The sequence below is a fragment of the Cryptococcus neoformans genome (assembly GCF_000091045.1).
Source record: "Cryptococcus neoformans var. neoformans JEC21 chromosome 8 sequence".
Lineage (NCBI taxonomy): Eukaryota > Fungi > Basidiomycota > Tremellomycetes > Tremellales > Cryptococcaceae > Cryptococcus > Cryptococcus deneoformans.
This window is the reverse complement of record NC_006693.1, coordinates 175,934-202,427: the sequence shown is the minus strand read 5'-3', so window position 1 is coordinate 202,427 and position 26,494 is coordinate 175,934. Positions and strand designations below refer to the sequence as shown.

General features: G+C 50.3%; 7 protein-coding genes and 1 pseudogene across 7 annotated transcripts; 6 read left to right on the top strand and 2 right to left on the bottom strand.

Annotated features, from left to right (window-relative positions):
- The first annotated feature begins 139 nt into the window (after positions 1-139).
- On the top strand, positions 140-2,311 carry CNH03220 (conserved hypothetical protein). Its single transcript, XM_572491.2, has 8 exons — positions 140-567; positions 699-819; positions 899-946; positions 1,000-1,006; positions 1,089-1,190; positions 1,267-1,302; positions 1,360-1,395; positions 1,456-2,311. Exons 1-8 carry the CDS (start codon positions 290-292, stop codon positions 2,037-2,039), a joined length of 1,212 nt encoding a protein of 403 aa, XP_572491.1. The 5' UTR covers positions 140-289; the 3' UTR covers positions 2,040-2,311.
- A 551-nt stretch (positions 2,312-2,862) lies between these two features.
- CNH03230 (arsenite-resistant protein ASR2, putative) lies at positions 2,863-6,287 on the top strand. Its single transcript, XM_572492.2, has 6 exons — positions 2,863-2,894; positions 2,962-3,923; positions 3,969-4,109; positions 4,150-4,524; positions 4,582-5,352; positions 5,450-6,287. Exons 2-6 carry the CDS (start codon positions 2,967-2,969, stop codon positions 6,098-6,100), a joined length of 2,895 nt encoding a protein of 964 aa, XP_572492.1. The 5' UTR covers positions 2,863-2,894; positions 2,962-2,966; the 3' UTR covers positions 6,101-6,287.
- Positions 6,288-6,297: 10 nt separating this feature from the next.
- On the bottom strand, positions 6,298-7,727 carry CNH03240 (conserved hypothetical protein). Its single transcript, XM_572494.1, has 5 exons — positions 7,531-7,727; positions 6,915-7,463; positions 6,754-6,821; positions 6,590-6,662; positions 6,298-6,499 (listed from the first exon to the last, which is right to left on the bottom strand). Exons 1-5 carry the CDS (start codon positions 7,723-7,725, stop codon positions 6,431-6,433), a joined length of 954 nt encoding a protein of 317 aa, XP_572494.1. The 5' UTR covers positions 7,726-7,727; the 3' UTR covers positions 6,298-6,430.
- Positions 7,728-7,967: 240 nt separating this feature from the next.
- CNH03250 (hypothetical protein) lies at positions 7,968-10,316 on the top strand. Its single transcript, XM_572495.2, has 5 exons — positions 7,968-8,183; positions 8,275-8,397; positions 8,502-9,341; positions 9,436-9,685; positions 9,779-10,316. The coding sequence occupies exons 1-5, from the start codon at positions 8,129-8,131 to the stop codon at positions 9,888-9,890; spliced, it is 1,380 nt and encodes a 459-aa protein (XP_572495.1). The 5' UTR covers positions 7,968-8,128; the 3' UTR covers positions 9,891-10,316.
- A 1,655-nt stretch (positions 10,317-11,971) lies between these two features.
- On the top strand, positions 11,972-16,802 carry CNH03255 (hypothetical protein). The gene is made up of 5 exons (XM_024658671.1): positions 11,972-12,799; positions 12,892-13,649; positions 13,707-14,952; positions 15,035-16,441; positions 16,538-16,802. The coding sequence occupies exons 1-5, from the start codon at positions 12,076-12,078 to the stop codon at positions 16,690-16,692; spliced, it is 4,290 nt and encodes a 1,429-aa protein (XP_024514589.1). The 5' UTR covers positions 11,972-12,075; the 3' UTR covers positions 16,693-16,802.
- A 119-nt stretch (positions 16,803-16,921) lies between these two features.
- On the top strand, positions 16,922-20,059 carry CNH03260 (conserved hypothetical protein). Its single transcript, XM_572496.2, has 11 exons — positions 16,922-17,076; positions 17,337-17,480; positions 17,571-17,650; positions 17,757-17,905; positions 17,989-18,268; positions 18,342-18,659; positions 18,737-18,885; positions 18,972-19,371; positions 19,482-19,616; positions 19,684-19,756; positions 19,827-20,059. The coding sequence occupies exons 1-11, from the start codon at positions 16,995-16,997 to the stop codon at positions 19,952-19,954; spliced, it is 1,938 nt and encodes a 645-aa protein (XP_572496.2). The 5' UTR covers positions 16,922-16,994; the 3' UTR covers positions 19,955-20,059.
- Positions 20,060-20,171: 112 nt separating this feature from the next.
- On the top strand, positions 20,172-22,754 carry CNH03270 (hypothetical protein). Its single transcript, XM_024657728.1, has 4 exons — positions 20,172-21,484; positions 21,577-21,732; positions 21,901-22,011; positions 22,164-22,754. The coding sequence occupies exons 1-4, from the start codon at positions 20,195-20,197 to the stop codon at positions 22,584-22,586; spliced, it is 1,980 nt and encodes a 659-aa protein (XP_024513398.1). The 5' UTR covers positions 20,172-20,194; the 3' UTR covers positions 22,587-22,754.
- Positions 22,755-23,103: 349 nt separating this feature from the next.
- On the bottom strand, positions 23,104-26,321 carry CNH03275 (annotated as a pseudogene).
- Between the last annotated feature and the right edge of the window lie 173 nt (positions 26,322-26,494).

The window sequence follows — 26,494 nt, the reverse complement described above, 5'->3', positions numbered from 1 at the left end:
TGAAATAGGAACGCAGGCACGTCCGCAGACTGAGCTAGTTCGCTCTACGTTACGTTTGTTTGTTTGTTTGTTTTTGTCCGTGGAAGATGGAGGCGGAGAAGCGATTGTGCGGCAACGATATCTTCAACTCTCGGTCTGCCAAATGATCGTAGACACAGCTGTATAATGTACTTATAATCAATTACTTCGTTTACTATCCCATAGTTATCTTTTCCCCACACCCGCTTCATTTTCTCAATCAAATTATATCTATCTTCCCCATTATCTTGCATGTCATCATTCGACGATCATGTCTAGTCTCCACCATCTCGTCCCACTTCTTTTTCTTATCGCTCCCGCCCTCTCTCAATACACTGCAACCTATTCACCTTACTCGCTGCCAGAAACAACTGAACAAGGCCAATATGGCACCAATGCCTGCGGGACATCATCCTCCCAAGATTCAAAATGTCAGAATGTGTACGTCAATGGAGTAGACGATTTCTGTCTCTGGGGACCCCCGGAGACAACAAGTAATGAAGGAGATGGAACTAGTAAAATTGGGAATGTGGAACAGATAGTCGTTAGGTGGGTTATGTTCTCCCATTACCGCTGTGAAGGGGAAGAGCGATGGACCGGGAACTGCATGGAGTGCAGTCGCGTGACCATTGTGGGGACTGATAAATTGAAGTCACGCTAAAAATATCGCACCTTTATAGCTATTGCTTGAAGGACGGTTATGGCACACGTCTCATTCCTCCCGGTTCAATTACAGGCGCCCATTTTGTTAAAGTCCTAAGCGAAAAGGTCTCGTACGTCCAAGTCACTGGCGTCGGAGATGTAAGTGGGCTCTAGAATCCAACAAAGGGAGGTTATATTTATGATGGATGCATGCTAATGGTACCTTGTAACCCCTAAGCTTACCAAACTTTTGATTCCTGCAGGAGATGACGGTGGTGAACTCGACGTAAGTCTATTCGTTCATTTTAGGGGATAGCTGGCTGATAACTTGCTCCGTAGCCGCACTGTATGTCTACATAATTCTACTAGCCCCACCTACCCATTCGTCCACAGTTGATACGGCAGCTTACTGACTTAATCGCCAACAGCTTGGACCGGCCTCGGTAACCCGCAAGGTGGTTTAGTATTCACCAATGCTTTCACGGGATCTTATGAGCAAACTCACGAGTGGACTAGCTTCATGTCTGCAGGTATGTTTTCTTCCCCAGTCCATTGTGCCATCTTCCCACCTTAGCTTCTAGTGCTGACTTACTGCTCTGTTCGAAGATGAATTCTGCATACGAGCATGTCGGGACGGAGACAGTAAGCTTTCCCCCGTGACGGCACCTGGCTTTCGACGCTGATCCCTGTTTACCCCAGACGCTGCCGCTTATTGCCAACACATCTACGACGTTTGTGAGTTCTCTTTTCTCCTCTTTTACCCTTCATTGAGATCTCACCCATTTCATGCTATAGTAAGCTGCAGCTTCACAATCCCAGGCGACATGTCCCCCGGCTTCGACTCTTGTCTCGGTGAACCCACTGAAGAAGCACCAGGTGTCTACTCTGGTTCCACTTTCCGTCAAGGCGACCCTACGACCCCGGCGCCTCATCCGGCTGGGGCAACTTCCGAGTGTCAGGTTTATTCGTCAGTTGGTGGGGGTAACGCCAACATTGGCCAAGGCGCTGTTGTGTCAGCAGCGACAACGACGCGGAGCTCCAGTAGTGCAGAAGAGACGAACAGCCCGAGCTCAATTTCAGCAATAGATTCCACTACATCGTACACGTCCTACACCTCACCTTCAAACACCACCGTCTTCGCATCTGCCACCTCCACCCTTTCAAACTTGAGCACTGTAGCGACCACCACCACTATCATCACTTCCGCCTCCTCATCTTCTGTCCCGTCCTTTTCGTCCACGTCTTCATCTTCATCTAATGCTGCGACAACAACAGCCCTCAACAATGCCCAATCCAACGGATATCCAAAGGCTATCGAGGGGATGGGGATCGCGAGTGTTTGCATAGCTGGAATGTTCGCATTTTCGTTCTTTATTTGATAAGAGCGAGGAACTCCACCCATAATTTGCCGGGATGCTCGGGGCGGTTGGAATAGGTCGTTAGAGAGGAGAATGGATATAATGCCGATCTATGGTCGCTAGCTTTTCGGTGTCAAATACGGTTTAGGGGGTGTACGAGTAGCGGTCTTGTTGTACATCATACTTGGAGCATATGGACGTTATACGGACATTATTTGAAGCCGCAGACTTTTTTAAGAATTTATTGCAGTTCTATAAAACCTTTACCACTTTTTAGTTAGGATCATATAATTGATGTTATATTTTTGTCTACAGCCCAAGATAGAAGCAAGGGAAATACTAATACTAATAAATAAAGCATTTAACCATTCTCTCGAAAAACCTAATAGAAGTTTAAGAACGTCATAACAAGCAACCCATCACTACCAGCATACCCATGGAGTGCTGGAGAATAGCTCACAATCAACTTGCCACTATTAGAAAAAGGGAATGAGCATAGTCAAAGTTCACAAGTCTCCCACTGTATTTCCGCGCGCGCGGCTTTCTTTTGATTGTACCATTTCGGAGTCGATTTCCACTTGCAGAGGTTCCTTATAACAGCTGCTTAATGTTAGAGTCAGATAGCATGCGGTGAATGGATAGAATACACTCAGTCTTGTGCATAATAAAGAAGTATAAGCATCTACGGGGCTTGCATGCGGGTAAAATACGACGAAGAGCAATCGGGAGCAGAGGTAGGTTGAGTGAGACGACTACGCGCCACACAATGAAATGCCGAATATCCGAGTACTGGCTCGTTCGCGTATTTGTCTTTTGAGTATAAGCACTCTCTCCACAACCCATACATCGTTGCCGGTGTACATTCTATAAACAAAGGTACTTTTTTGACTCTTAACATGTCCGAACGAGCGCTCATCAAGCATATCCGTTTGCTCCAATCCAGTCGCCATGTCTGAACCCGCCGAACAAACATCACCTAAGCCAGGTTTTACCCGCGGTGGCTTTGCACCTATCCCTCACCGCCATTCCGACATTGCGCCTCTTCCCAGCACCACTTCTCCGACTCTAGCCATGGCGCTTTCACCTTCACGCGTTGAATGGGAGAGGGGAAGAGGGAAAGAACGAGAGCTACCTCGACGAGAACTAGATCCGGAGCCTGAGGATAGGGAGCGAAGGCGGGAATGGGATGAGTACCCGCCCCGAAGGGAAAGCCGCGGTCACTGGGAAGACGACTTTGACCGACCAAAACGCCGACGGTCACCGTCGCCTCTCGGGCCTTCTCACCGTCCCCGACTCAACTCTCCTTCGCCTCCTCCACCGCGATTCAACATTCCTGACCCTGCGTCAATCGAAACGCTTCTCCCGTTTAGGACTTTTGCCGAGTGGTTCAGGACAAGTCACCCGCAGACGGCCAGGGTGGATGAGGAGGAGACAAGAAAGCACAAAGAGATGATTGAGAGTGGGCAAGCGACGGAACAAGAGGCAAAAGAAAAAGTTGGCATGGCGAAGCGGTATGAGAGGTATCGAAAGGAGTTTACATCTCGCCAGCTTTATGCTCTTTTCCTTACACATCGCGATTCCGCCTGGTTCAAAGAAAAATATCTTCACTTTCCCGAATACGTTGCACTCCGACGCAGACTTAACCGTCAAGGTCGTATCCCTCAAGTCGCGCAATACATTTCTGAACTTCGGTCGGGTGCCCACGACCACGTATCATACGATCAGATCGAGGATGTCCCCGGTGTAAAGCTCGACGAAGACGAGCCAGAAGGTTTGAACAGAGCACTGGGTGATAAGGGAGAATGGGGAGAAGATGGCGCTGTGAGAGTAGAGATTGCACCAAGGACGAAGCAAGTCTTTGTCAAGACTGTTCCACCTAATTGCAGTCGCAAAGCCCTTGAAGATGTGAGTTTTGTCTCCATGTGACTATCACTCACTCACTCTTCGTAGCTTTTTTCCAGAGTGCCTGGATTCCAGTGGCTCGCGATCAGTGACCCATCTCAGAAGCGAAGTTTTCATCGAGTAGCCTGGGCACAATATGCCGAAGATACGGACGTTTCCAAAGTAATTGAGCAGCTTGATTCTACAAAGGTGTGTTTCTATATACTGTTTGCCGAGCTGACGCTTTTAGATTGAAGGATTCACATTCCACCTCACGATTAATACCACACCCACCATCGGCCGCGTCCGTATTGCTCCGCTCAGTGTCAGTAATCTTGATCGACTTTTACTTGACGGCACAAGAGCCAAATCCCTTGCCCTCAAGCTGGAAGAAGAATTATTGGGCGATGATGAAGAGTCGGTTGTTGAGGGTGAAGGTGAAAAGACGAAGCCGGAAGGCGATGTCAAGGTGGAGGACGAGGCGGCTGAAGAAAAGCCTAAAGTGGCCAAGTCTCTGGGTCTCAGTGAAAAGGGGAGTGATGTAGTGGAAGAGATCATTATGAAAATGGTCGAAGAACGAGGGTTAACAGGGGAAGACTTGGACGAGGAACAAAAAGTTCAAAAGGTGAGTTGATACCTATTTTTTCTCTAATGGGTATACCTAAAACCAGCTCTTGTGCAGGCCAAAATCACTCTCGATCAATGGATCGCCTACCTCCGACACGGTCTCTCCACATGTTACTACTGCATCGCCCCATGTGCGTTTATGGAAGAGCTCCAACGTAAATGCATTGCCCACGTCCGAGCCCACCCTTCGTCGTCCACCGCTGAGCACGAGCACGAGCATGAGCATGAACGTGAGCATGATACGGAGGAACATGCCCGAGCAGAGGTGGAGGACGTCGTAAAGTCTGAAGTTGTTGACGGCGCGGACGGTGGTACCGAGCTCAAGGCCGAGGTGGAGGTCGAGAAGGAGGAGGAGGAAAAGGAGGCCGAGGGAGAGGAAGTGGGAAAGGAAGTGAACGATGACGATCGCGAGATGCGTGAAGATGGTCAAGATCAGAGCAAGACTCTCCCCGCCGCTCATCCCTCCAACGCCGCCGCCAACGACCGATCCGACCGTGAAAGGGAGCGCAAATCGCGGAAAAACACTTTCCCGCAAAAGACAGCCGAGGAAAAATGGATCGAATCTCATGATCTTCGAATCGCACCCCTTCTCATCCCGTCTGCTGCTCTTAACCTTCCAGAAGAGGAAGGTGGTTTACGTCTAGGCGATTATGGAGGTCGTGATCCGGAAGAGGAGTTGAAGAAGCTGTGTGCGCCGTTGATTAAGCAGGAGGAGCAGAGCAAGTATAGGTGCAAGGAGTGTAACAAGCTGTTCAGGGCGCCCGAGTTTGTGATCAAGCACATTACGACGAAGCACACGGATGTGACACAGGGACGGATCGATGATGTAAGTTGTTGTAACACTTTTCTGGCATCTTGTTTCTCTGCGTGAAAGCGCTCGTGTTGAAGGGGTAACTAACGGATTGGCTGAAAAAAAAAAACAGGTGCTGTATCTCAACAACTTTGTGCTTGACCCGCAACACATCCAGCCTTCCGTCTCCACCCTCGCTGCGATCGACGACAAGCTTCCTGCATCATCATCGAACCCACTCAACCCTTCTCACCCTTCATCTCTCCCCCTCAATCCATTTGATCCTTCTGTCGCCGGCGCGGCGTTTAACCACGCGCAGATGAACGGTATGCCCATGAGTATGGGTATGGGTATGAACCCCGGCGGCGGACACGGTACACCGAGCGGCCAGGGGCACGGACAGTTTAATCTGATGCAGCAGCAAATGATGATGATGCTTCAGATGCAGCAGGCGATGATGATGGGTCAGATGGGGATGGGCATCGGCACAGGAATGGGTGGAGGGACGGGCGGCGGCGTAAACGCGAGCCCGATGGCGGCTGGTTCCGGTGCCGGTGTCGGTGCTGGCGGGGTGGGAGGAGGAGGAGGAGCGATGTCAACTCCGTCAAGAGGGGGAGGACAGTTGGCAGGTAGGATGGGAGGATACGCACCCAGTCCAGCGAATCTGGCGCCGCTGCCGCCTCCTCCGCCTGGAGGAGAAGATCCACGAGCTAGGAGAGGGAGGGTGAGCTATCAGGATTTGGACGAGCCTGGAGCAGGGGGTGGGGGCGGATTGCCTTATTAGTAGTCTTCCGCGGCGGCGCGGCGCGGGGCGATTGCGATGTAGATTCGGGTTTGGGTATAGGTATAGGAGGGGTTATGGATGAAGATAGTTGGATCAAAAGAAGACGCATTTATGCATAGTTATCAGTTGTTATTCATGTCACGTCAAGCCAAGTCAATTTTTAACATCAAGTCGGTCGTCGAAAAAGGATACATGTATATATATATATGACGTGCATGTTTAACTGCTTCATCTTCATCTTTAATCTTCAACCTCCATTTCGAATTCCGGGTTTATGGATGCAGGCATTTACTTTCCTCCCTCCATCCCTCTTCATTCAACCATTCAGTCCTATCGGATAGGACTCCAGGAACAAGGGACCATGATGGTAGATTTCATACCATAGGCAAGTTTGACGGTCTGTATTTTTTTTGCGGGGTTGGTTGGTTATTTGGTTGTCATTCGGGTAGGGAGGAAAAAGTGGGAAAGATGAGAAAATGAAAGACTTACGTCACGGACGGTATCGGCCCAACTGCCTACAGACCAAGCTTGGTCTCTTGTACGTTTACGTGTTTCCATATCCCTATTTTTTTCACCAGTGTTAGGGTTTGCGCAGCAGGGATTGTTTTATCGGGTGAGAAGGCGCAATGGGAGGGAAGGACTAAAGGGCTCACGGGTATTGCCAAATATGATGTACTTCGTGTAATTGCCCCGCTTGGGAGAAGAATGCTCCTACCGGTTGCTACGATGGTGGAGATGAGTGCAAGTTGGGAGATTATTGTTTTCCAAGTACACAGAGGAAGCAGGGAAAAAAGAAAAGAAAAGAAACACTCACAACAAACCTCTTTCTCGCCTCCAGCCCTTTCCGCCAAGCGTACTCCCACTCCAACAGCTTGCCTGGCTGTAACAAATAACTCCTCATCTCGAAAATCCCTCCATCAGGGTACCCAGAATCATGAGGCGGGGACGAGGGCCAAAAGGAGAATTCGGAAAGGAGTTGACTTTGGCGCGAGATCAGGTGTGGGAGCATGTCAGATTGGAGGGACGACATCTCCTTGTCTGCGGCGATAGCTCGGCGGGTGGCGTCGAATCCCTTGTAGCCTTCATACTCCAACAGATGGGTAAAACTGCCGACATCGCCTACGATACTCTCCCAGCTGCCCATCAGCTTGACGCCGCCGAGCTCGCCATTCCTCTGCACCATGGAGGTAAAGTACTTTTCGGCGGACGCGAGGTACTGGGCCCGGTGGGCGGGGACGACGGCGTGGGTGATCTTTTCGTGCACGTACTTGCCCCGGCCGATGATGGTGGAGTGCGCCTGTTTGCTGGGGTCGGGGTCGATGAGGCCTTCAGCCTTGGCTTCTTTGGATCCGTAGAAGAGGGCCTGTGCGGGGTGGGGGGAGTGACGTCAGGGCTGTCTGCCTTTTGACGGATACGGATGAGAGACTCACACCAAGGAACCCTTTCCCGCCTTGCTTCGGGTCGTCCTCCGGGGAAAGGGGGGCGCGCTCCCCGCCGCCGGGGGCAGGGGGCTTGCTGCCGGCGGGGTGGAGGCGCGGGCGGGCGGTGTGGAGGGCAGCGGGGGGGGCGGCTCTGGGGAGGGCGGCGAGAGGGCGGGCGCGGAGGGCTGGGCGGAGGAATGGCATTGTGCAGCGCTGGAGATGGAGAAGAGAAGAACGGTGCGAGCCTGATCTAGCGGTCACGTTGCGCCGTCTCACCGTGGGGCCCCGCCCTCCACCGGTCCGCGCGGCGATACCCGGACATCACACCGCGCACCTTATTACGGGTCACGCGCGCCTGGCGCCGATTCCCCCTTTCGGACAGCGCGCGCCTTGCCCACCAATTATTACGTACTTGGTCTGCGGGATATGACGTCGTTTGATTACACCCACTTGTCCCAAAGCGGCACTCGTTTTCAGCTACCTGCCCAATAATCCTCGCAACTTGACTATTCGCTCCCAACCCGGCCCATCGCTGCGATACATCCACTTCTCTGCGATACTCCCGACTTCTCTGCTTCAGCTATCGTGACCTCGCGCCTCAGCCGGAATGTTCATCTACAACGTGCATACCCCTTCAAAGACGTTTGCCCTCATACACAAAGGTATGTCCTGCCCTGACTCCTCGCAGCAGCATACTCGAGTGCAAGCTGACCTTTTCTTCACCTCCATTGCATCGACTATACACATGAATAGAGGACGAACCCCACCAAAAACTTTTCGATCGGATATATACCAAAGCGGGTCTAAAGGAAGAGGACAAGTCCAAGACGGGATTGGTTTACGAGTACAAGGGATCGAGATGGAGTTTGGACGACGGTACGTATCGAGCCTTTCCCGCTGTCCCGCCATCCGATTCTCTTCCCTGGTCGTGTTCGCTTGGAAAAGGGCATAGCTGACTCGATGTGATTCAATATAAACAGATGAAGATCTCCACATTCTCCTTTCGCGGTACCCGCCCTCCTCGACACCATCAGTCACCCTCCATCTCACCCACCCGTCTGGTGGTGATGCCAGCGGTCATTCATACATCCAGAGCCAGAGCCAGACTCGGGGGAAAGCGCTGGGTAAAGCGCCGTCTCAGGCGCGGGCGACCAAGTCGACCGGGATGAACGGGACGAACCAGACTTTGAGCCAGAATGAAAGCAACGATGGGGACGTCCTCCCCCCTGCGTACGCCACCTCTCCCACCGCCAAGACCACCGCCGCTACCAGCACCACCCCCGCTGCGGCTGCCACTACCCCCAAGGCCAAGACCAAGGCAAAGAGCAAGTCCCAAGCGGAAAAGGCGCGAGCCAAGTCGGTGTTGGACAGCAACACCCGCGCCAACGCTCAGAACCTTAGTGCCGGTACTGGTTCCGATACCGGTTTTGTGCGGCACGGACTCGAGGACGAAACGCTTTCAGAGGGTACCGCCTTCCTCGCACCAGCGCCCAAGAAGAAATTGGAAGGTGAATACCACCTCGCTTCTCCCGTTCCTCCTTACACTTCCGACCTTCCCGCCAACCCCGCCGATCGCGACGGTGCTTCCTCCGCCTCCGCCCCCGGGCAGAGCTACCCTGCCTCAGCCTACGTCGCAGGCGGTGCCGCAGACAGACCGAAATCCAGAGCTCGAAGCGTCTATTCGACAGTCTCCCGAAAATCAAAGTACGGTGATCCCGATGCGGAACCTCTGGGAGATGTGAAAAGGAGAGAATGGCACGAGTTTCATGGGAATAACGGGGTGAGGACTGTGATAGGAAAAGTTGGCGATGTGCCTAACGGTAAGCTCCTTTCTTTTTTCCTGTTCCCCGCCAAGCAACCTCCCTCTTCGGCCTCTTGGGGAAAATTTGCTGACAGAAAACCAACATAACTCAGTGCGAATGCTCCTCAAATCCGGCCATCGCCAGATCTACCTCTCCCGCCAATTCGCCATCAAACACGGCTTCCTCCCCAAAAAATTCGGAGCCGCCAACGGCGGTTTCGCCTACGCCGGTATCTTGCCCCTTCCCGGGCCGATCACGTTGACCATCGGGTCAAGGACATCGGCCCACAAGGCGTATGTGACGGAGGAGAACAAGTTTGATGTGATTCTGGGAAGGGCGTGGATTGAAAAGATGGGTGTAAAGTGGGTGTTCATTCTTCTCATCTTTCGGTCTTTTCTTCCAACCCCCGCTGACATGGCCATTCCCCTCAAAAAAAAAAAAAAAAAAAAAAACAGGATCGATCCCCTCGACCAGACCATCCTCACTTATATGGATACAGGCGAACCGATCGCGTGTGATGTAGTGGTCCTCAAGGATGAAAAGGGGGATATCATCACCATCACTTGAAAGAAAACAAGCAAGACTGGCGAAATGGGGGGTACAAAAAAGAAAGCCGAGATGAAAACTTGGAGATGAAACCGGAGATCGATACCGCGATCAATATACCATATTGTATTGTATCTGTGGACTTTTTTATTATTTTAAATACCTCCTCCAGCAATCTTTAATCGTTTTATCGACGCTTTGTTTCTTTTTCCTTTTTTTTTCCTTTTCCGTTATTTTTTTTTGGTTTGGATTCTTTCCCTTTTGCTTTCGCTTTCGCTTTGCTCTTGGCGGTCTAGTGTTTTGGCGTTGAAGCTAAAGTTGGGGAGGGGAGGATAGTTTGGTACGTGTCGTACATGCATGACATGGGAAAAAGAGTGAAAAAGGGGGACTACAAGATTGAAACAACAATGGTCAATGGTGAATTACCATTATGCATAGCTATAAAACAAGTGGGAGATTACCAAAAACACCGGCACTACGCTCGTTTCTTACATCACTTTGTCCCTCCTTCGGTTTTCCTAGCAACCGCCAGACAGACCGAAACATTCTTCCCATGGAAACGGCATCGTACCAGATATAGTGGCAATCGCTGGTTGCACAATAAACACAACTATAAATTGCAGTTGTAAGCTCCCTGTGCGCTACGGCTCAAGCAGAGCTAGTATGATGCCTGATGCCAAAAAAAGACTCACCCAGAACGTGAAGAGTCAAAAAATGATCCAACCTCCGCTCTCCTCGCTGCTAACTCCTCTTCCTCTACAGGACCAGCGTCCTAGCCCTTACCTTTACCAACTCCACACCAATCCTTTTCTCCATTTTCTCAAACCCACCCACTTAAGAGTCGGAGCTTCGGATGGTAGTGCACGAGGTAGTCATCCATAGACTGTAGGGGTTGATGGTGCGTCGAGGTGGAGAACGACCTCAACCAAAGGCAAATCTACCCCAGCATTGAGGATGGCTGTGGACACAGCGGCTCGGTAACCGCCCTCCCTGAACTTGACAATGTCCTGTTCAACCCTCTTCTCCTCTTGCAAAACACTACGATTGGCCTCTTCATCTTCCGGCTGGAGAGAATAGCGCCTGATCACCGGGGTCTGAATCCCGCTTGAGCTGAGTTGACGTCGAGCAAAGTCGAAGCGCTATTCCCTTGGGTCGAATCTGTTTGCGGTAGTGGACAGCACACACTAGGGATATTTGGGTGCGACTACATGCAACTCCCTGGGATTTCCATTCACAGTTCGCTGAGGTGATGGGAACCAAAGACAATCCTGCCTTGTTCATTCTGTGCCAGCGTGAATGGGATCGTTGTAACCAACTGATCACTTCGCGAGATATAGAGCCGAGAGACTGAGCTTCTGTACATGGACAGATGTTGCACAGAGGCGGGGCCAAGCAATCAGAGCTTTTACGATGATATCTGATGTCAAAAGAAACCTACCCAGACATCGATGAAGATGGTAGTCTTTTGGGGGGCAATGTCCTTAACCGAATAATCTGATATAGGTCAAATATGGCAGCCTAGCGTAGAATAATGATTCAGTTTATCAAGCACTATGTGCATGTGCATCCTCTCTGTCGCTAGAGATGATTTGTGCAGCGCCCAACAGGGCATACTTTTAAAAGATTTCGATTCTCCTCATTTTGAGAGCGGAACTGAACGACCTCGACTGTGTCTTCATCTGGATCTCCGAAGAGAATGCGAGCGGATTTATCGGCTGCTTTCGTTTAGATGACGGATAAAGCGCGATGAAAAGAGGATTGAGACGGGACTAGCAATCTCTGGCCAATGTCGCGGTGAATTTTGAAGGAGTGAAGTTGCGAGTTGCCATAATCGATGTAGGTCTTACCACGAGAATTGTCTGAACGGGGCGTAATGCACTGGCGAGGAAAGAAAAAGGGTATGGTTAACAGATGTACAAGCCTGAAGACCGACGAACAGAAGAGCAGTCAGTAGTCGATTTCATGCTAAATCACATGACGTAAGCGAGCCACGTGGTATCGTAATTGCTTCCGAGGGGAGACGAGCGTGGGACAAATCTGCCCCGCCTCCGCCTGGATGTTCTTTTGTGCAATATCCACATAACAAATACCTCTTGACCCTTCTGTTCGTTCTGATCCTCTTCTTGCCTCTGCAACAACGACTGCGACGACAGACCGCTTCTCCTCTCACATAATACAGCCAACAGCACCCACAGCGATTACTCGCATGCCCCCGCCAGAAAATCCACCGATCGATCCATTCCCGCCTCTCAGACCTACGTTCTCGCCTGTAGAATCTAGATCCGCATCTTACGCTGCTGTTGTCAGACGGAATACAAATACAAACGCAAACACAAATATAAACACAAACACGGATCCGTCCGCCCTTACGAATACGGATACGAATACAACGGGAGCGTCCTCTGTAGAGAGAGACACGGAGGAAAGATATTCTGGAGAAAGTTTGTCAGGGAGAGAGAGGGTACATCCCTGGAGGGAGAATATACATCCTTGGCGCGACAGAATAATGGAAAGCAGCGGCAACGGAAACCAGCGAGATATGGATGGTGGTATGGGCAATGCGAGTGGTAGGGTCGATGGCAACACAAGCATCAACGCCAATATTAGCGCCACCAGCAGCTCAAGCGCACACTCAGACGCACTCGCGGACACGAATTCACAAACAAATAATCCTTCTGCCCCATTCACCCTTCGGGAGATGCTAAGGAATGTCCAGGCTTCGTCTCCGGCACCTGCTACTTCCTCCCCGGCATGGGCATCAGCGCCAGGATCAAGCCAAGCGCCAGCATCGAGATCGACGTCGCGTATCGGCATTAACGGATTGCCGCATGTTCGTCATTATGATTTCAATCATCCTATTAGAGACGGGAATGGGAGAAATGTGGGAATGATTATGAGAGAGAATGATGATCGGCCCAGTGTCTCAGGTTGTAAGTCAGATCAACACAGAACAATCCTCAGTCCGCAACTCCCATTCTCCCAAAAGAAAGGAAAACTGACTGTTATCTGTTCCTCAACACAGTGCTCTCACGGATGATTGATTCTTCCGACTCCACCTCTGTATCGGCGACGGCTCAGAACCAGAGCCCAAATCAAAATCAAAACCGAAGTCAAACTGGAGCACAAACTCAGAGCCATGACCAAAGTGCATACCCCCCACTGCCATTTAATCGGCCGTCAGCAGCCCGTAGGGGTCCACCTATCATCACTGATGGAAGTAACCGGTATGCTTTGGGGTCTACGCCTATGGCCCAAGGACAGGAGCAGCAGAGAAATCATTTTGGTCCGATTTATCCCCTTCCCTTACGCAACACCAACAACACCAATATCAACCGCGACGGCAACAGCGGTGGTAATATGACAGCAGCAGGCGAAGGGGATGACAACGATGTTATAGTCTCCTTTCTTCCGTCTCCTCCGAGGTTGTTCGACTCAGACGGCGATTCGCTCCATTCCTTGACAGACGACGAGGACGATAGCAACCGGGTGTATGAAGATGGAGGGGATGGGAGGGAATTGTGGGACGAAGTTGAGTGGATGCGGGAAGTTTTAGATGGTGATCATGCAAGTGGGTCCGGGGCTGGGGTTGGCGCTGGCGGCGCTGGGGCAAGAAATGAGAGATCATTCCCCCTCCGACGGCCGGGCCTTGGTTCAGCACAAGCAGATGGACCAACAGGCCAAGGAGCGGACTTACAGAGAGGAGGGTTCAATAGGCGGCGGGACTATCTTGATTTCCTCGACCATATGGTCAACCTCCCAAATAATTCATCGATACCGAGCGTACGTACCCTTACTCAGAATGTTTTGGATTCTTTGAATTCGAACCGTTGGTCGCAGGCATTGCATACCCATTCCCATTCCCATGTCCAGGACCTCATCAACGACAATCTCAACACGGACCCCAACCGCAACACCACCACCAACACCAACGTCGGGTCGATTGCGGAAGGGCAAGCGCACGGAGTCTCTCGGCCATTGGAATACGCTCTCAACATCAGTCGTTCTTCATCTCGCGCCGAGTCTCGAGCTGCAGGTCTTTCACCAACAAACTTAGGTCCCATTCAAGCTGGCGTTGAACCTCCTGTCTTGGTCAGTTCTACTTCCGCTTCGAGCTCGAGGCTTTCTAGAGGGAGGAGGGCACGTTCGGCAGGTCCGGATTTGGATGTGGATGGACGCAGGGAAGGGGCTGAAGGAGGGCTAAGTGAGGATAGTCCTGCGAGGAAGAGGTCTAGAACATCTGCATCTTCGTCACCCTCTGCATCGTCTTCCTTAAACGGCAATACCGGTTCGGCGCTCTCTTCTTCCTCTTCTGGTGCCTCATCATCAGCACAAGCGCAATCGCGACCACGCACTGGGCCAGCAAGGCATTTTAGACCCCCATACCTCTCCTACTCGTCTCTTCCGATTGATACTCTTCTTCCTTTGGATTTAGGTTTCCCCCAACCTCCTTCTTCTGCTCATCTCACGCTATCTTCGCACATCCATCGACCGTCCCCCACTTTGTCGCCTGCTTCCCTTGCAGCGAACACCGAGACCGAGACCGGAACCGAGAGCAAGGCTGGAAGTGGGAGGAGGGTTGCAAGGGAGTCAGAGAACATACCTCCGCGCCCAAATATCGCTCCATCGGACCCTAGATACCCTATCATCCGTCCACGTATAACCTTCTCCCACCCTCGCCCGACTCGAACGGATAGTGATGCCACCAGTCTTATGACCACCCTCCCTGTCCCAAGAGGGGTAGGTATCTTCTACTGGGAAGCAGAAGTGTTAGCCAAGGGAGAGGAAGGGTTCATCTCTGTTGGCTGGATCGCTGGATTGCCAACGCCCGTCATCATTCCTGAACAAAAAGACAGTACCAACGCAAACGTCAACGCAAGTGGAAGTGGAAGTGGAAGTGGAAGCAGGACCTTGAATGCGAATACAATCCCGAATACAGGCGGTGCAGGAGGGCATGCGGGCGTACCGATGAGGAATATGCGCAGACTCGTAGGGTGGAGTAAAGGGTCGTGGGGATGGCATGGGGATGATGGGCGGTTGTTTGCTGGGCAGGGGATGGGTGAGCGGTTCAGTGAGACTTGGGGCGGTAGGTCTTCTTTCATCTTTTTTCCGCTTTTTGTTTCGTAGTCGTTTGAGGGCCATGTGGCTGATCTTGATGGAAATGATAGAGGGTGATATTGTCGGACTCGGGCTGGATCAAACGACCTCGACGTTGTTTTTCACCAAGAACGGGAAACTAGTCGGTTCAAAGACATTCCCCTCCCTTCCATCTTGCTGCCCTCCTCCTCCCCCTTCCTTCTCGCCGTCGCCGTTTGCCTCACACCGTCATCCAGTGATCACCAAATCGACAGACACACTTTTATATCCGGCGGTAGGACTTCGTTCTCAAGGAGAGAGTGTGGCAGTCAACTTGTGCGGCCCGTTCAAATACGATATTGAAGCACACGTCAGAGAGGTGAAAGAGAGAATGAGCAAGGAAGTGGGACGGGTGGAGGTGAAGAGAGTGAGTAGTGTCGTTGATCTAGTCGATGATCAGGATATTGCGGGTACGAACGCAGAACAAGCGGAGGGATTCGAGGAAAAATGTGAGGGTGGAAAGGAGTCAGAGATGAAAGAGTCCATCGACACTAGTCGGATTGGTACGCCGATCCATCGTATTTCTTCGGCTACAACCCCAACGTCGACGACGGCTCCCGGACCCACCTCAAGCAATAGTCAGAAGCTCCCACCCTCCGCCCCACTCGACCCCCTTCGCCAGACGACGACCGCTTTTGTCCTTGATTATCTCAATCATCATGGTCATACGAAAGCTGAGGGGACGATGAGACGGGCGATTGGTGAGAGGAATTGGATCGGGGCATCCACGTCCTCGTCTTCGTCATCTTCATCTGTCAGTAACACCCACATCTCGAACCTCATTACCTCTGACAACATCCCCATGGCCAAACCCAACCCAACCCTGCAAGATTTCCCCACCATCTCGTCCGCTTTGCTATATTTGTCGAATCTAATTCGCAAACCGTTTGAAGAGCGGGTTCCATGGCCCTTATGGAGGGAACTTGCACTTCTGGATGAGGACAGTGCACAGAGCCGGGAAGATATGAAGGGAAAGGGAAAAAGGAAGGGGAAGGGGAAAGAAAGAGCACGGGGGAACGATATAAGAAATGTGAAATACGAGGCAGATAAGACAGATGGAATGGAGCGCGAGGAGTTGGAGCTGGAAGGAAGCCTGCTGGTATACGATTTTTTGCATGCGGCAATGTTCTCAGCTGCCGATCACGATTCTATCGAAGTGGATGGAGAAGAGGGGGAGAGGGAAGAGCAGGGTGCGGATGCGGATGCGCGAACGATCGCTATAGGTCGAAAGATTCAAAAACGTCTTCAGCGCCCGTCTACTTCACTCCCAACATCAACATCACCAGCCGTTCTCAAACCCCAGCTTCAGGCAGATGATTGGGTGATATATGCCAAAGAAGCTTTTGGAGCTATTGTTAATCCACAGGGATATAGCACGAGTGAGAGATGGGCGCATTGGAGGGAACGTTTAGCAACGAGATTGGAAGTCTTTCTGAGACGTGAGTCTTTCATTATGGTATCGTGATGCGTGCGGAACAGCGAAAAGATTCCATGTGCTAATGTTGTTCCGATCACCCTTTTTCTTCCACAAACAGAACGCCGAGGCCTTCCTCAAATCTCCAGGCTTGAGACGGCCATCATCCAAACTAACGCCGTGATTCATGCTCTGGCCCAGAAAAGACCAAATAGTGGGGCGGCATTTGTTGATGTCAAGGAGGCTTTGGGGTTAAATGAGGCGAAAGGAAAGTGAATGCAAATGCAGTTGTAAATATGGCTTTGTCTTTGCCTTAACGTTGTGCTGGATGTGTTCTTATTTTCCGTACTTTTCATACATACATACATGATGTATCTGTTTCCACCGTTCGTTGATATGTAGTTAATAGAGAGTGGAGGATCACGTGACCGCTCCTCTATGCCCAGACGGGCGAGGGAATGATGAAGTAAAAGTGTACAGCGAGGTCATCTTCCATCTCAACTTACTTTATCAGCTCGTTCTTGACCTCCTGCAGGCCATTTCGTTTCAAGAAGGATAGACAACCGTCAAGCGTCAAGATGGATATCGATAAAATGTTTAAACTCCCGGCGCTTCCTTCGGGGGGGAACAAGCGCAAGATGGGCGATCTGCCTAATCCTGGTACGTGCCATTGCTTCTCTTTGTTTACACTCCCATCCCACCACATTTCATGTCCCAATAATATGGGATGCCACTTCATGGAACTAAACAAGTGAAGGCGACGACGGATATCAGGTTGCGGGTGAAGTTGTTTGTGTCAAAGGACACAAGGACAAGGAGGTCCATATACCTAGTTGCAAGTCGGAGTCGACGTACCAGATCCCACGGATACTGCAATGTCGGAATTGGACTTTAGCTAACTCGGCAATTTTGTACTGTAGAAACGTTAAAAAAATACAAGCCTTCCGAACCGCAAGCTGCTTCTGAGATGATGCCCCCTCCTCCACCTGGCGGACTGAATGGGAAAGGAAAAGGGAGAGCGGTGACGGTAGAGGATGATGATGTCGAGGCCGAATACTCGCGAGGTGAGTGCTTTCCGATCGACTCGGACATGTATAAGGGAGAATTTGCTATGGGAAGGAAGAGATGACGGTTGCTGATTGCCAATTCTCAAGATGTAGGAGAAGACGTCTATGATGGTGAAGACGACGAGGAAGGAAGGTTCTTTGGGGGTGGGCTTAATAGGGAGCAGGAGGTGGGTCGTTTCCTCTCTTTCCCGTCAAAATCTCCTACCACCTATTGAAGGAAATCTATGAGGAATATGCCAGAAATTTGACTGATGATTTTTCTAATCGGTATAGCAAATCCTTGATATATTTGATGCAGCCGGCGAAGGCGAACAAGGTCCCGCTCTTGATCTACCAGCGCTCAGGAGGCAGATAGGCAAGTTTCAGCGGATTGTCTTGAAAAATGCCGAGCAGCGTGGAAAATACTCTGATGATCCTTCCAAGTAAGCAAACCTCCCTCTCCGGGACCTCAACCTCTCCAAGAGTAATAAAACTGACTTCATTTCTTTCTGTGATTAAAACCCAGATTCATCGACTCTGAATCCGACCTCGATACCTCTCTCAAAGCTTTCCTCCCTCTCACTCAGAACCCGCCGCTCTTCTACCCCGAACTCGTGAAATCCGGTATCATCCCCATTTTCGCCAACTTGCTTTCTCACGAAAATACCGATATAGCGATGGACGTTGTGGAGGTGATACAAGAGTTGACGGATGAAGATGTTGGAGGGGAAGTGGATGATTTGGACCATGAGGAAGAGACGGGAAGTGAGACGAGGATGGCAATGGGTCAATTAATCGACGAGCTTGTAAGTCTGTCCATCAGTACATCTGACTTGACTGCGGTTGCTCATCATCATTCTATCTGTCCTGGTCGTAAAGCTGAACAACTCTCTTCTCGACTTGCTCGTTTCTAACCTCTCTCGTCTTGACGAATCCGAAGATACCGACTCTCAAGGTGTTTTCCACATCCTCGGCGTCTTCGAAAACCTTTTATCATTTATGCCTCCCCTGGCCGATCAGATTGTTGAAGAAACGGCTCTACTCCAGTGGTTATTACAGCGTATCAAGAAGAAGGAGTATGATAGCAATAAGCAATACGCGAGTGAGATCATAGCGATCCTGTTGCAGGATAGTCGGGCGAATGTGCTCAAGCTGGGCCAGTTGGATGGAATGGACGTGATGTTGCAGGTTTTGTCTGTGAGTTTCAATTTTTGTGCCTTCAAAGAAGCGACCCTTCGATTGGGACTAAGGCCAGTGCTAAATGAAAGAAATAGCAATACCTCAAGACAGATCCTGGAGACAGCGAGGAAGTAGAGTTTATGGAGAACGTGTTTGACAGCGTCTGCTCTTCTTTGGCCCAGCCTGAAATGAAAAAAGCATTCTTCGATGCTGAAGGTGTGGAGCTCATGGTCCTTATGATGAAGTAAGTCATACCGTCATATTCTTCCTTTATCACTAAAAGAAATGCGCCGTCTCATTTGACCATTTTTTTTTTCTTTACTTCCACAGGGAAAAGCGCCTCGCCAAAACACGCGCAATCAAAGTCCTCGATTATGCCCTCCAAACGGAATCCGGCTCTCCCGCATGTGAACGCTTCGTCCAAGCTCTCGGTCTCAAAACCTTTTTCTCCGCCTTCATGTCCTCCGCCTCCTCAAAGGCAGGAGGGAAGAAGAGCAAATCCAAACTTGGCGCTGCTGCGGCCACTTCGGCAATTGAGGATGAAGAACACATGCTCGGTATTTTGGCGAGCCTCTTTACGAATCTTGCAAGTGACAGTCCGGAGAGAATTCGGGTGATTGCCAAATTTGTGGAAGGAGGTTATGAAAAGGTGGAGAGGCTGTTGGAGGTGAGGGAAGCTGCTGAAGGGAGGTTGGGGTCGGTTATCAAGGAGATTGAATACGAGCGGGAAGTGAGCTTATCTTTACTCTTTATCTTTTCTCTGTTTCTAGCGGCCTTTTTTTCCACTTTTGGTTGTTTCCCTTCATGAACCATAAAAAAGATGGCTGACGGTGCCGATAGGTGATGCAAGCGAACGAAGAAGAAATCACCGACGTTGAAGAAACAGAGTGGTATCTCCGAAAGATGGATGCGGGGCTTGCGTCGTTGCAAAATGCAGACTACGTATTGGCATGGGTCTGTATGGAGGATGATGGGGTAAGTCGGTTTCCTTTGTGAACATTAACAAAAGGAGAAAAAAGGCTGATGTAAAATTCGGGGTTAGGCCATGACACATGCTCGATTGTTGTTATCAAGAAAGAACATGAACTTCAAGACGATTGCAGCTGTCCTGACCGGTACGTAGTTTATTCACCCTTCCTCCTCTTTCTTTATGTGCTATACTGACTGTTTTCGACACGAAAATAGAGTTCAAGAACAATGTCGGCGATAATGATGAGCCAAACGAGGAAGATGGACAAAGAGAAGCGGATGATGCGGTGAACACTCAAAAGATGATATTGGAGCATTTGATTGCGTTTTTGGAAGGTCTTTGAGAGACAAAGACGTACATCTGAACTAGTAGACGAGGTGAAAAGTATGCACATATATTTTCCCATTCAAGTTCGTTGCAAACGGACAATCGATATCTGAGTATTTGGGACGGGAATGCATTATTAATTAATAATTAACCCCGCTCAAATCCGACGGGCCAACGGGCACAAACACATTATCCGTCTTCTCTTCACTCCATCTTTATTTCCTCATTTCTTCATCGTTCACACTGTTCTGCGGCCATGTCAAAGCCCAAACCAGGTCTAGGGAAGGGCATCGGAAAGGGCATCGCCCGCACCCTCTCCGTGGCCCACTCCACGCCAGACTACGCTCTAGTACCGACATGGGATCCACCAGAGATCGTCCTCGCCCACCCCGCCCGTCTTCGACACCCGCCGGCTTCAACTCGATTACCTATATTCCGCCTTTCTGCCATCCCTAGGCCATACCTCTCTCAGCCTTACTCATGCCCTTACCCATACTCTTACTCTTACTCAACGCTCTCAACATCACCACCACCGCCTGCACAGCCAATGCCCCTCTCCCCCGATCGGGTACTTTATTCTTATCCTTCTCTGCCCCCTTCAACAAGTATAGACGTCCTTCTGTCCGCTCTTGAAATCAATTCTCATACCTCTTACACCTCCTTATTCAATTCTTCTTCTATCGCTCTCGATTCCTCCCCTTCCAGTTCATCGCCAAGCTCAAGTTCATCAGCAAGGCCAAATATACTGCCAGTCCCCTACTCCCCTGCTGGTCCTCGCGATCCACCATCCCCGCGATCGACCCAGCAATCGCTCAAATCCCGCTCGCTCAACTCTCTCTCTTCATCTCTCGATTCTTCCTCCTCAGCCCCGCCCCCTCCGGGTCATTCTTCTGGCGGCGGCGGTGGTGGTGGAGTTACCTTTGGAGCGGTCATTCCGCCCCTCGCTACGTCTGATGGGGGCGGGTTACCTTCTTCATCATTCATCTTCCACCTCGGTGCTTCTGGTTTGGCTAAAGACCGGCCTCGCACTTCCTCTTCCTCCTCATCACCAGCCAGACCTTCTATCCCTCCACGTCCCCGCTCTTTTCCTCTCCTCTCCATCCCCTCCCCCCCTTCCTCCGCCCTCAGGTCCATCTCCATAGGGGAAGACTCCTACTTCACCCGCCCTGATGGACTATGTATAGCAGACGGGGTGGGTGCGTGGGCACGAAGTGGAAGAGGAAAAGCGGATGCCGGGCGATGGAGTGCGTTGATGACGCATTTTTGTGAAGAGGAAGTCGGGAATTGGTGGAGTGGGAAGGACATTTATTTGAGAAATCCGAGAGGCAAAGGCAAGGGCAAGGGCAAGGAAAGGGATAAGAGTTCGTCAGTGCAAAGTAAGGAGTCCTCGGGCAGAGGGAATGACAAGAGCAATGTCAAGGGGAAGGGAAAGAGCAGCGCAATGGAGGAAGAAGTTACAGAAGGAGAAAAGGAAAGACGACCCTTGGATCCTGTAGAGATAATGCAGAGGGGCTACGAAAAGTGTTTATCCTGCGCCATCTCCGAGGTATGTTCCACCTGTGCTTCCCCTTTCCCGCACTTCTTCCCCAGCTAACCCTCCCTCTTCCTCTTTTCCACTCCCCCACTTCCTCCAAACAGGGAATAAACGGATCCTCAACATGCCTCCTCGCCCTCCTCCACAACTCCACTCTTCACGTCGCCAATTTGGGTGACTGCTGCCTCCTCTTGATTCGCGGAGGAAAAGTCGTCTTCCGGACGGAGGAGATGCAGCATGCGTTTAATTTTCCTCTCCAGGTGTGTATTTTCTCCCTTCCCCTCTTTCCCCGTCATTGTTACCTTCCCCGTCATTCAAAAAGAAAAAGAATTTGAAACTGATTTTCCCTCCCTTTCCCCCTATCGTCATTTTCATCTTCCTGTTCCAATACGATACGCCCATGAAAATGAACACGAATATGGATATAGGTCGGCACGCACAGCAGGGACGAACCCATGAAAGACGCAATGCGATTCGACGTGCCTGTCAAGAAGGGTGACATTGTCGTTGTTGGGAGTGATGGGTTGATGGATAATATGGTAAGTCCCAAAAGTCAAGTCTTCAGATCTCAGCCCAGTCTCCAACCCCCCATTCCCCAATCCCTGTTTTCTATTGCCTGTCTCTAACCTCCAAACCACAAAAACAACCGACCCATTGAAAAACGCTAACGCCTCATCTTTTAACTGCACAGTTTGACGAAGACATTCTCGAAGTCCTCTCCCAACTCTCCCCTTCCCCGTCCCCATCTCCCTCCCCACCACCTCCACAACCCGTCTCGTCATCCCCGCAAAGCCCTTCCCCCACACATACCCACACGCACACCGACACCCACACTCTCACCCTGAATCCCCAAAAAGCCTCTGAAGCCCTCTGCACTCGCGCTCGCCAAATATCCGAAACCACAACGACAACCACTCCATTCATGTGTGCCGCCATCGAGGAAGGAATAGACTTTGTAGGGGGGAAGAAGGATGATATCAGTGTGCTGGTTGGGGTTGTTGGAGTGAGGAGTCTGAAGGAAGTATCGGTGAAGGATGGGTTGGAAGGGGTAGAGGAACAAGGACAGGCACAAGGCAAGGAAGGAGGGAAGGAGAGGCTGATGTTGTATCATTGATGTTCTTTCTATAATCGAAAAAGACAAGGCGATCGAAGGGGTTGTAACGCTGTAGACAAAAACCAAGATTTGTATTCCCTATATCATACTGTCATCTATCTATTGTTTTTCTTTTATCCTTTATATCCTTCTTGTTTATTATGACCTTTGATAGAACCGCCCACAAAATGCATGTTGTAATTCTGAACAAAAGTGTTTTCTGGTATAAAATTAAGTCTGTTTGCCGTTCCTTATAAATGAGCGTGAAAAGATAATAGAAACAGCAAAGGACAGAGAATGTGGGATAGAGATAGGGTGCTCAGAAGGTAAACAAAGGTGTAAGGGAACGAGGAGAACAATAAGGAAGATGGGGAGGAAGAGAACAATAAGCAGTTGGGGAAGTGGTTTCGTAGAACGAGGAGAGGAAGAAGACGAGAGGAAGAGAAGGAGGACTGCGCGAGGAGGCGTTACGTAGGGAAGAGAGAGGAACGAGTGGAGGAGACAGGGAAGTGTGAGAAGGCGTAGCCTTTAGAGTAGATAAAATGCATTGCCCAAGCAGCTTAGTCTTCTCGAATTCTCCAGTCTACCGAACCACTTCAGAGCTTCTAGGACAATTGAATACAAACTACCGAGGACAACGAAACTATTGTAGCTTAAGGTGCTTTCCGGCCTATACGAGGACAGTGGTGCCGCTACAAAAGGGTATACATACCCGTAGTAATTTGGTACCAAACCGCTTTCCTCTATCTGACTCTGGTTGGATACGAGAACTGAGTCTTCATGCCAGTCTGGCCCATATCATCTAACATCGGAGATACCAGTTAGGGTCCAGACTGCAAATATCAACATTAAGATCGTTACTGCGCAAGAACTGAAAAATTCTAAAACCAAGAGAGAGGTCATCCAACGCGGTTGGCCTTGTTGAGAAGGCCTTCCTACCAACACCTCTTGGTAGAACCACGCAGCCCTTAGGATTGTTGGCACAACCCCTAAGGCTGTGAAGATGCTCTTGACGATCGTCGGCGATGTCGTGGGGCCGCTATATAATTTATAGTATCAGAATTAACCCTCAACTTTCGTCGCCAAGTAAGCCACATTGAACTCACTGGCTCTTCTGCTGCTGTAGCAGAATCAAGCTTGCAGCTCCAATGGCCAACTGGAAACAGTCTTTCAAGGTGAAATGTGTTGTCAGTGCAGAACTGGTATTCCCTCAGTACCTGCGTACAAACAGTCTGTAGAGCGGTGTATAATGTAGTGGTGAGGAAAGACCAGAAGGCTATGGGAGGGAAAATATTTAAGGGTATAGAGTCTGGGCGAACAATGACCACGGAGTCTAGTTTCTAAGCGAACAACTAACTCCGTCAGTCAGCACAATACTGAATTATTCAAAGTCAATTAGATGAATCACTCACTGTCCAGTAAAGCTGCAACTACAGCAAGCGTTCCTCGCGTCAACCCACTGTTGTCCGCGGTGCCTTCTGTATCATTCGCTACGAACGGCAAAAAGACATACTCGGCATCCGGTCTTCTCCTTTCCTCCTGTAGACCATCGGTGAGAACCCGGAGATTGGAGGAGGATACCCGTAACTGGAGGTTGCTTGTATGATGGGCGGATAGGTCTGAGGACCGGGGGCAATAGTCACATCCTCCTCAGGACGGGAGGATCCTTCCGACTGCGAATTGCTTTCACTTGAGGTAAGGTAGGCCCCGGTGCGGGAAGCAATACTGCCCCGAGGGGATGGTGAAGGTGTCCGTCGTTGGGAACTTGGGGGAGGCAGCGACGGACTCTGCCTTACGCTTTGATTCCGCTAGATGTGGAGACAGAAAGAGGGTCAAGGTAGTCAAGCTCTGTATCAGCAGAATTCCGTCTCGTTTTTGCTCTCTGAGAAAAACTAGAAGATGAGGGAGAGTGACTTCGGCTCGAAGAGGAGAAGGAAGCGGGGAGTTTGGACGACTGCCATAGGCTCGAGATGGCAAAAAGCGTCAGCTGTCAGGTGCAGCACAGAGGTCCAGATGAAAGATGAGTGAAATAAAAAAGCCGCGTTTAACGGGAAGCAATCATCTCGTCGATAACAGTGAGGCCATGATACGCAAGATGCCCTTCGGAGAGAACGCCCTCTTCAGCAACAGATGTTCCTGTTGAAGTTAGAGATAACTTGTGAGCATAATGGCTAAGTAGACGTGTGCGGGTGGCGGTAGGAGGGGCGAGGTCAGGGACGCGCACGGAGGTTGCAGCTTTGATTCTGTACATCTGTTTTCCGGTTCTTTCTCTTGAATCTTCTATGCAGCAATCTAGCATTACAACAGTTTTTTGCACTGCGATGAGAGGGTATTTTCAAAGTTCTGATTGACCCAGTTTTGGAACTATACATTGAAAGAATAAACCATGTTGCCGATTATCTGGATAGCTTGAAGACTCACAGTCCTGGTTCTCCCTCTGATGGTATTGCGCAGGTTTATCGGTGGCAGACAAGATGTGCCAACGGTTGAGGATACCATAGGCATGTTCAATCTTGACTCGAGAAGTAGAGCACTTCTTGTTGAACTTGGCCTAAGAGCATATATATGAACACGTATAAACGTATGTGATGTGCGGATAGATAACTTACTTGTGACTAATCCATCAATGGCCTCCCGAATAGGGGACGGCTCTTGAAGATTCGAGCATCATGGGCAAGAGCAGGAGCGGGATAACCGTATTGGGAGTATCGAATCTTCTTCATATAATCGCATGCTCCCCTAAACCCATTGAAGCTGTAGCTCCCTTTGTATGAGAAGAAGTTGACAGCACCATACGGGGCACGGTTAAATTTCGTGGCATGTCGGTTCTGCTCTTCCGACCATTTACGCACAGATTTAATTGCCTTGATAACAAGTTCAACGTTGTGTCTAAGATCTTAACCTTCCAAGCTGGAATTGAGGGCTTTGAGACTGGTTTGAGGGAGGAAATAGCATGGTGCTCGGGATGGAAGAAGATGTTTTGCAAAGAGATGGAGATGTGGTGCAAGAGTGGCAAAACTTGTGTGTTCGGCGTTGGGAAACCCCAAAACGTGTTTGCTCCCCAAAGGATCCCCTAAGAGCCTTGTCATAAGTCCTTTTAGGTCCTTTGGCATTTCCTAGCGCCTCCCCAGACATCTAAAACAAGCTATGTGTATCCCGGACGAGTTGGAAAGGGGATCCGGGCTGTGACTGCAAAGGGCAATCGACATACGTTCCATCCATGGATCATATCAACAATCGTCGGAGCATCGTTAACAAGTAGACAAAGTGCGACGAGGATGACGGACAGCCTTGGTGTGTCTGCAGATGACCGACGGAAGGCATATATGCTGTGATAGAGTAGTTGATCTAAAGGACCAGAACCACGTGCTGGACGGACTGAGTAGTTGGGAACGAAGTTCAGTTACTTGGTGACGAGACGTACAGATGCTTTACGTAATAGATGCGGCCAGATCAGTTGGCAAACTGTTGGGTGATGTTTCCATAAATCTGGTATATGGTTTGCTTCTTCATCTCACCAGGTGATAGGAGCTGAAGGACTGTATACCAGCCTTCGAAACGACGTCCATCCCTGTCACCGTATCGATGTGAGCGCGATGATACGTAGTTGTTTGTGTTCGTCCCTTGTCACCAACTCTCATCGTCCTTCTCCGTCCAAACCCGATCCCAGTCGATATATCTCCAATTATCTCCACCGATCCGAGCAATCTAGTCGTTTCCCCTCTCATCTCCGGCATAGTTGCGCAAGAAGTAAATAAGAAGCTATGCATTCTTGTTTATGACGCTGTAATGGAGAACTTTTCGAGTTAATCTCTCCCGGCTATTCCCATCCGACGACCTCTGTCCGAGTAAATCCGTCGGGGTTGTCCGCCGGTTAGGCCTTACCCGGCACGTCCACTTATTTTCTCTCAACTGTCCTATTTCGTAGC